At 42.0% G+C, this 9,230-nt stretch overlaps 1 protein-coding gene across 2 annotated transcripts in view; it reads right to left on the bottom strand.

The window, feature by feature from the left end:
* The window catches only part of LOC118410830 (SAC3 domain-containing protein 1-like), a 10,104-nt gene extending 2,802 nt beyond the window's left edge, over positions 1–7,302 (bottom strand). The window contains exons 1-8 of one of the 2 annotated variants that reach the window (XM_035812664.1): positions 7,087–7,302; positions 5,778–5,840; positions 5,388–5,516; positions 4,674–4,835; positions 4,198–4,358; positions 3,787–3,835; positions 1,882–2,022; positions 733–792 (exon numbers count right to left, since the gene is read on the bottom strand). In XM_035812664.1, the coding sequence (XP_035668557.1) occupies positions 733–792; positions 1,882–2,022; positions 3,787–3,835; positions 4,198–4,358; positions 4,674–4,835; positions 5,388–5,516; positions 5,778–5,840; positions 7,087–7,160 (839 nt within the window). In that variant the 5' untranslated portion in view covers positions 7,161–7,302. The remainder of the gene's footprint in view (positions 1–732; positions 793–1,881; positions 2,023–3,786; positions 3,836–4,197; positions 4,359–4,673; positions 4,836–5,387; positions 5,517–5,777; positions 5,841–7,086) is intronic. The other variant, XM_035812663.1, reaches the window with a different exon arrangement.
* Positions 7,303–9,230: the final 1,928 nt, after the last annotated feature.

The following is a 9,230-nucleotide window of genomic DNA, read 5'->3' as shown; positions in this document are numbered from 1 at the left end:
ATCTCACCATATACAACCGAGGAAAAGGCGGGGCATTAACGTTATTATCATATAGCCTATTCAACTGACACATATAGCCTATCCAACTGACACAGGGCGTTTTCTGCGTGTTTACTGTAGCAACCTGCAGATGACCGCGGGTGACCCCTGGTAGAACGCCCGTTCTGTTCGATCACGTCAGATCGAACAAGATTCGTGTTCTAATACCCCGAATAGAAGTCAAATTTGACCATCGGGTTTGTTTAGTGGGGGTGTTGAAAGTCATGTTCAATCTTTTTCTATTTAAAAATCATTGATATCTTTTTAATTGTGTTGTATTTTAACATAAATTGTTCGAAATAAAGTACAGTACGCTGTTTAATAGATATAATCGATAAATACTTAAGACTAGTATTAGCGTCCTGTCCCCTCTATAATGGTGCGGTCCAAAAAGTGGTCGGTTATTCTAATAACCGACCACTTTTCAGGTTACTGCCTGATAACCCATGGGAAATGGGGGCCTCTGATTGGTCAACTCCATCTGGCTATATGATAATATACAATAAAACCTGCCCTGTAACAGATCTCCTCAGTCTCACAGACAAAAGTCAGTGGATGTTAGCTGAACATCTGACCATTTCCAAAATCATATCCAGCTGCTTGAGTAGCAGCTATTTGGCATTATCTTATTACTAGTACCTAGATGGCGATCCTTATATCAACATCATATACAATGTTGTTGCTTGACCTTACCTGATGGGATATCTACAGACTTTACTGCTGTAAGCTGAGTTCATCACCAGGAGAGTACGGCTGGGAACACAAGATAATAGCATTGTGTTACAAGATTACGAACAAAAGACTGCAGGATAGAGAAGTAACAAACTAGCTAAGAAATGGACAACAAAGATGTTTTTGTTTTTTTACAACCAGTATATTATCAACTGCTGATGTTTCAATGACTGCCTGTCACTTTTTTAGGGCAATACTAACTGGTTCTACCTACATGTAGCACTGCAGCTAGGGGCTACTATTCCAGTGTGGAGAACTTTGCTTAGAATCCATTGACTTACCAATTTGATGAACCAACATGTTACAGTATCCACAGTAGATACAATGTAACTTGTAAGCCCAGCATGAAAACACAGCATGAAAATTGATTGGCCGACGAGTATACAAGCTCTAAATGACGTGTTTGACAGTAGATAATATGTCTGGTGGTCACCTAGCCCATTGAATATGATAGATTTTTAGGCAAAAAAGGATGCTCAACCTATTGTCTACATGTATTTTAAGATTGGGCAACCCTCTGGCCACCAAATATGGCTAAAGCTCATTGATAGTGTGACAGGCTAAAAGGACTGCTTTCCCTACTGAGACTTTCTTTCTTTCTTTCTTTATTCGCACATAATAGCATGGCTTAAAAACAAATGTGTATACAGAGATGAAGAACATGCGGGGGGTGGGCAGAAGCCTATGTGGCTTTTCTTTGGCCTCCCCCAGAAATAGATTGCAGAAATAATAATTATACATAATTAAAGTGAACGAAAAATGCACATAACATAAGTTGAAATCATCATGTGAAATACACTAATGGAATAGAAGTTGTATTACAAATGATCAAATGAAATAATAAATACAAAACAAAATAGACAAAACATATACAAGTAACTTGGGATTTGAGAAAAAAGGTAGGATCTCTAAGTTTTAAGAATCATTAGCTATCAACTACCAAAATCAACCAAAAACTAATATGAAAAACAAGGAAACAAGGAAATCAAACAAATCAGGTAAAAGTTATGCTTGGGTATGTGATGCAATCAATCTTAACAAGCTTTTTGAACCTGGGTAATGATAAGCAGCATTGTTGGACTTGACTTGTAGCTGAGGAAATTGCTGTACCTGCGTTCAAGAGCCAGATGTCTGTGAACAGCACAGCTGTGAATGTAGGGCAGCTGTTGGACCAGCCTAAACACCTGCACAAAGTCTCCTCGCAGCTGCGCCATGTGCAGCCGCAGGGCCACCTGCACTACCTGGCATTCCCTACATGGGAAAAGGTTCAAGACTCTTGGTTATCAACAAGTCTGGGGGCCATTGAACACAGCACTTATCAATAAGGTCGCATAACACAGTATTTATGGGCGGCCCCCGTGGACATAAGTAGATCGGGCACAAAATAGGGCGTCGCAGTTCTTGAAAAGCCATAGAAATTTTTCTGTGCACGTCAGCGAGTCGGAAACTGTGGTGAATAGTAGAGGGATACGTAAGTTTTGAGGCTGTATGAGTTGGGTTACGATGTTTGTTTGGCTGGGTAGAATTTCGCGCACGAATCCGGTTCCCGCTACTTCCGTGTGTCGGCTGCAGTATGGTGACCTCCGCTGGGGGTCATTTCAAAGTGTTCTTTCTGGGAAAACGAGACGACAAACTTCATCTCGTTTTCACATATGTTGTAGATTATACCCTCAACTCCAACATATCGAATTCTTGTTAATTACTTTTGCACCCTGATATATTTTTTGAGTCGTCGAACCACCTCACTTTGGGGTCCTTAACCATGTAAATCCCCATAGGCGAAAAACTGTGTTCTGCTACCTTTAACCAAAGTGGGAATTCCCCAGGGACGGACAACAGCATTAAATTTGACTGATATGTTAGGTACTGACGTCGACTGACTTGAACTATAACATATTTGTTACCGTCAGACCCGCCGTTACCATGGTAACGGCCGCCAAGACCGCGCCCTATGCTTAAGTATAGGACTTAGTGTGAGCCAATACCCGCTCTACCCCCCCCCCCTTTTTTCCGCCGAAAAAAAGACTAACCCCCAACCCCAATCACTCAGAACGTTAGAATAAGGTCTGGCAAGCTCTTTGTAGAAGAAAAAGTCAACCAGAATATTAGATTTGTTGAGATAATGAGACCAATTAGCGGCCCCACAAATAGCCCTTGTACGGGGCCGACACCTGTGCTAGGCGTCGAAGTGCAAAGTTGGCCATATCTCAGGAACCATTTGGATTTCTGCTCTAAAACTTGGTACGGTTTTATATCTTGACTAGTTTTATTGCATGAGCGGAAAAAAATCCAAGGTCAAGTTTGCTTAAGGTCGCATAACACAGTATTTATGGGCGACCCCCGTGGACATAAGTAGATCGGGCACAAAATAGGGCGTCGCAGTTCTTGAAAAGCCATAGAAATTTTTCTGTGCACGTCAGCGAGTCGGAAACTGTGGTGAATAGTAGAGGGATACGTAAGTTTTGAGGCTGTATGAGTTGGGTTACGATGTTTGTTTGGCTGGGTAGAATTTCGCGCACGAATCCGGTTCCCGCTACTTCCGTGTGTCGGCTGCAGTATGGTGACCTCCGCTGGGGGTCATTTCAAAGTGTTCTTTCTGGGAAAACGAGACGACAAACTTCATCTCGTTTTCACATATGTTGTAGATTATACCCTCAACTCCAACATATCGAATTCTTGTTAATTACTTTTGCACCCTGATATATTTTTTGAGTCGTCGAACCACCTCACTTTGGGGTCCTTAACCATGTAAATCCCCATAGGCGAAAAACTGTGTTCTGCTACCATAAGAGAAATCTCCTACTGTAGCAACCTGTGTGGTCAAAGGGCTACGGAAATAGAGATGGGCACTGTTTCTATCCCCTGAAAGGTGTAGGAACTTAACAAATTAGTAAGTTGGTTTTTAAAAGGGGAGAACCATCCAGAGATGTGAATAAGCAACAGCACTTTATAAGATGTACAAAATTAATGTAGGGTTGCTATTCTACACCTTAAAACTGAAGACTCAAAACTGACCTTATAGACTTTGGCAAGGACAGTCCATGTTGAAGAGCATCATGGGACCCTGAATGAAAATAACCAGAAAAGAAAATTAAAACAAAGTTGAATTGTAATATCTATACAAAATTACAATGTCACTCATTCCACAAAGACAAAGTTTTTGTAGGATTTCATGAGAAGTTGAAAAAAATACAGGAAAAAAAAACAAAAATACTTTTAAATCCTTGTTAATATATTGGCTTTATCAGTGAAAAAGGAGCCAAACAAGACTTCCAATTCTCCAAGTATCCTATTAAACCACTTTCACCTTACAGTACACCTCCCACAGTGGATAACAATCCACTGGCTACATACTTATTATACATAGACTACTTTTACCTTTTAACAAAGGCTACACAATTTAGAGGCAAAGAGTTTTAGACCTACCCAGACAGTGCATTAGGTACAGTGCCTCCATGCAGGCCCTGTTACCATAGACAACCCCTGTACTGTCATCTTTGTACTCCCTGAGCAGCCATGTTAGACAGTTCTCTAACTGTTGGTTGTTCAGATGGGGATCAAACTGCTGAACACTGGACTCACACAATCTGCACAGGAAAATAACACATGGGTTTTTGTATACATGTACATGTACTAAAGCATAAAGTCAAACTTCTCATAATGTGTATACTATACTGTCATGGTCTCGTAACTGTCAGAGATTAAGACAGTACTCCACAAAACATACCATCCAAAGTTTGAGAATCAGTTTTCAAAGTTCAAATGTTCACAAAAAAGTTCAAGTTTCAAATACAAACTTATCCCTTCCCAACAAATTAGTGGAACAATCCAATCTTCTTCCTAATATACAAGAGTCACAAGTTAGACTAATCTAAGTAGTGCAGAAGGGGTGCTTTGCTGACCTGTATGCAGCATACACATGGAATCGTACAGCCTTCTCCAGGATGGCGACACAGGTGTGACCTTTGACCCTCTGCACCACCATGTCCTGTCGTACCGCACGGAGACGGTCCGAGATGAAGTTGTAGACCTCAGTGAAATGCACATCATCTCTTGGCAAGATTCTAAATTGCAGGAATAGAGCAGTTATTTTGATGACGGTAAGACATCCAGGTAATGGGATACGCCAAATAGCATTTACTCCGGCAAAGAGACCATGGTTTTTTATATGTTTAGACATTTGAGGTAGCATCCACTTTCTTTCTCTAGTGGCAACTACAGTGAATAACAATGAATCACACAAATTCAACCACAAAGTATTAAAAGCTGAATTGAAGCAGAAATACAATTGACTTGGGGCTAGGGGTCAAAACCATTTTTTCTTGATGGACCAGTCCAGAAAAAAAAACGGACATGCATAAAATCAATGGACCGGATGTTGGACCGATTAAAAAATGAACAGATTATACCGGTAGGTGTTCAAATGTCGATGACGGCGGTTTCAAACTGCAATGTTTTTAAAGTACTCAATGTTTATTGCAATTTGAAAATGTGGTTCATCGACATGATAACCCTAAATGACATGATTTTAAAAACAACAGATATAGGTTATTCCACAGATAAAGGTGAAGTACTTAGTAGCATCACACCTGTCCTGACAGTGCCAGGTAACTCACCTGTTGATCAGGTAGTCCACAGTGCCCATCAGCACCTGTGGAGGCCTGAGTTCAGCAGGTGGGATGACATCCTTCCCAGCTGCAGGACGGGAGTACTCCTTCACACACCTGACTGGGTCAGCTGACGGCCTGGGGCAGGATGGATGGAACAAATGGGGTGTTTTTGTGTGTATTTGTACATGTATCTGCGGTACACGGTGCGGCAGCCGTGTAGGGTGCCAAGTTGACCTGATTGGCTTGGGCTGAGTTGTCCTAGGTGCCGAGTTGTCTCAAAAGGAAAGTTGGTGGCTGGTGCCCCTCCATACACAGGGACCGTAAAACTGTAAAATACTACTAGTAGTAGGTCAAAGCTGGCAATTGTTAAGCTGGGTATTTCTACTCAGTACTCACAGTCTGTTGTGTTCTGTTCCCTCCAACATTTCAAACCTGTGCAGACGCTTCTGTCTCTGCCGTCTGTAAAGGGAAAACAAACAATAACAAACGATGTCAACTCAAACACAGTATATAGCTATGCTGTCATAAATAATAAAGGGATACAGCTGTTTAGGCTTTGTAATTGACAAGTCAGAAAAGCAAATATACAAAAGTAACGGTCTCCTCTGTCAGCACTGGAACACCAGTGCTGAAGTGGTTGTCAGCACTGGAAGTCCAGTGCTGAGCCGGCGTCAGCACTGGAAATCCAGTGCTGAGGCAGCTTCAGCACTCGAAGCCCTCCTGTCAGCACTGGAAGCCGAGTGCTGAGACTACAATCAGCACTGGATTTCCAGTGCTGAGGACATTTCAGCTTTGACACTACTTTGCCACAAGTATAGAATATGTGATTTGTTGATTTAAAATTTTCATATCAATTGACCAAAAGAAAAGAAACTTGAGTGCCATTAACTGTATACACAATTGACAATATCACAAGTGTCTACTCTAGTCTAAAGCTAGTAAAAGCTAGTGCCACGCAAGACCTGATTGGAGATTAAATAACACGCACAGATATACCTAAGTCTAACTCAGACAGCCGTACGGACGCATGCTACTACTAGTACTAGTACACGAATATTACGTTCAGGCTTCAGCACTGGAACGTTCCAGTGCTTTATAAACGTCAGCACTGGAAGCCAAGAGCTGAAGTTTTTACAGCACTGGTCTTCCAGTGCTGAAAAGTTCCCGAGCACTGGTAAATCCAGTGCTGAACCCGTTACTTTTGTATATCAGCACTCGGTTCCAGTGCTGACGGCGGTTTCAGCACTGGGTAACCAGTGCTGAATGACCTCTGCCGCGAGTTCAGCACTGGTACCCGAGTGCTGACGGCAGTTCAGCACTGGAAAACCAGTGCTCGGAGAAGTTCAGCACTGGAAATCCAGTGCTCGCATTGGGTTCAGCACTGGAATTACAGTGCTGAGGGAGCTTCAGCACTGGAACAAGACCGTTCAGCACTGGAAAACCAGTGCTGACGTTTCTTCAGCACTGGAAAACCAGTGCTGAGGCCGATTCGACCCATTGATTCAGCACTGGAACACCAGTGCGGAACCCGTTACTTTTGTATACTTGCGTCAGAAAAGTGCACAGAAGAAATCGCAGACTCTACATTTCCAGATATGGGAATGAAATTCAAATGCCTCTTTCTGTGAAAGACTACTAGTTGTCTAGCCGAACGCAAACACGGAAGTGCGCACCCGCCCTCCCCCATCTGACATAGTTAACGTACTTACGCAGTTTGTTCCAGCTCCGGGCACATGTCCTGGCACGTGCCTCGTATTCTAGGTTCTTCCGGCATGGCATCAGTTAAAGTAGACTGCATTTGCCGAGCAATGAGCGTCATACAACGGTTAAATCCACAACTCTCGTTTTGTTTACTGCTTGGGTGCCGCCATGTTGGATTTAGTTCTCGTACCCAGGGTCCAGTGTGAAGACCTGGGTACGGCAATTAGCTCCGAGCAGATGTTGGGGAAGCGCTATACTGTGAATCGCTTTGCTCCCATCGCGTTTTAGAGAAAATGACGTATTGAACAAATCGGTCGATCGTAGCCTTTCTTTAAAGGGGCCGGTAAAACTACATAAAGACCAGATAATGTAAACTTTGGCTTAAACTCCTGGATTTCGTACCCAGGGAAAAAGTAATAAGGAAGTGCTTCCACCGTGACTTGTCCAGCGGTTTGAAAGGTGGATTGACCTACATAACTACATAAACTCATAAATATCCCAGACTGTCTCCCCACCAGGCTAGAGGCAGATCAGCATAATACTGGCCACAAATTTTAAATATTCTGTACTGATTTTCATAGGAACATTATCAAACCATACAGAATGACCCAATGTAAGTAACAAATACAATGCAAGGAGGTTACAATCATATAAGATCATGTGATAAGACAATACTATCTGCTGCGTTCTTGAAAAAACAACTTTCTTCAAATTTCAAATCAGCCCTGTCAAAATTGTATCAAAGCATGACTATTTGCATCTACATTTAAAACTTGAAAATGTCTTCCTCAAAGCTGAATGAGCTCTCCGAGATGAGTTGCGTGTGTAGAAACATGGCTTGTAATGCTTGACTTATAGTAAGAAACCAATTTAGTCCTGTGCTCTGTAGAACTGTACGGAACTGCCAGCCGATGTCTCACACTGAATAGCAACCCAGTGTCGTCATATGCATTACTTCATATTCTGGGCTACTGGTGTTCTTCAAGCTAACTTCTTTATGTGTAGTCTTACTTCAATTCCTTATCTTTTGACTCTAGATTTCAAACATGATTTGAAGAGTAACTTTTGCTTGGTAAACTTTCTCGGCCAGGCCACCACTAATTTGTAGTGCACGGGTGCCTGTAGCATACTTAAGGCCATAGTTTATATTATCTCCTCTTTAAATAGTTTTACCGGCCCAAAAGGGAACAAGATTGATGACAACATGGACAGCTGTATGAGTGCTGTTGTTTCTTTACAGGGACTGTATGTAACGTTACAGCGTTCGAAAATGTGTACTACTAGTATTCTCAATAGATCTATTACGAAAACAAATACATTGATGATTGATGACGAATGGAAGTGCTCCAAAACGGCAGATCTTTCGTTTCTATTTCTCAAGAGCAGCTAATAAGGAGCCTATTTAATTTTTTTCTGATTGCACTTTTTTCCATTAATAGATAATATTTACATACATCTACTCTATTTCCCAACATCTTTTCTCCGTGAAGCCACATCCATTTAGCTTCATCTTTCGAATTAATCAAACCGTCATATCGGCAACACACTGACACTTTGCCATCCGATTCTTGGCCCCGTCCCCGCCTCTTGTCTTATCGGTTTGGTCATTGTACTTCTATTTACTTACGATTCACCACAAAACAAGGGTCTGAGAGCCACTGACAAACTTTTTGGTTTGCAGAACTGAATAGCTGATGTGATGACGGCTGTTCGTTTGCCTCTGACCTAAAAGTTTGGGTCTATAGTCTGGGAAGCAATCAGGAGGAAGCTTGTTCATAACGATGTAGTTCTGGGAAAGAAGCTTTCAGGCAACGTGAAACTTCCCCCTAATAGGTTGGTTATGGAGGAGGAAACTTTTTAAGGCTAATTTGCTTCCGTGAAAGTGGCAAAACGGTGTCCTTGTTGAGAAAGTTTGTGGTGGAGGCACAAGAAAGTGACGCTCTGTAGGATCATGTAGAGCATTCAATTTGCCTTTAAAATAGTTAATTATGATAATTACTTGTCATGTTGTTGCGATTTCAGCTTAGGGACTGCAAATTTGGTCTAAAGGTGTGCTGCAATACGGTTCCACATCATCGCCATCTTGGACCTCATCTTTGGCTTGTTTCCACATCTCCCGGTTTCCGCACGGCCGACGCAAGTTGACAT

Source organism: Branchiostoma floridae, chromosome 3, assembly GCF_000003815.2.
Source record: "Branchiostoma floridae strain S238N-H82 chromosome 3, Bfl_VNyyK, whole genome shotgun sequence".
Taxonomy (NCBI): Eukaryota; Metazoa; Chordata; class Leptocardii; order Amphioxiformes; family Branchiostomatidae; genus Branchiostoma; species Branchiostoma floridae.
This window is presented reverse-complemented; position numbering and strand designations above follow the sequence as displayed.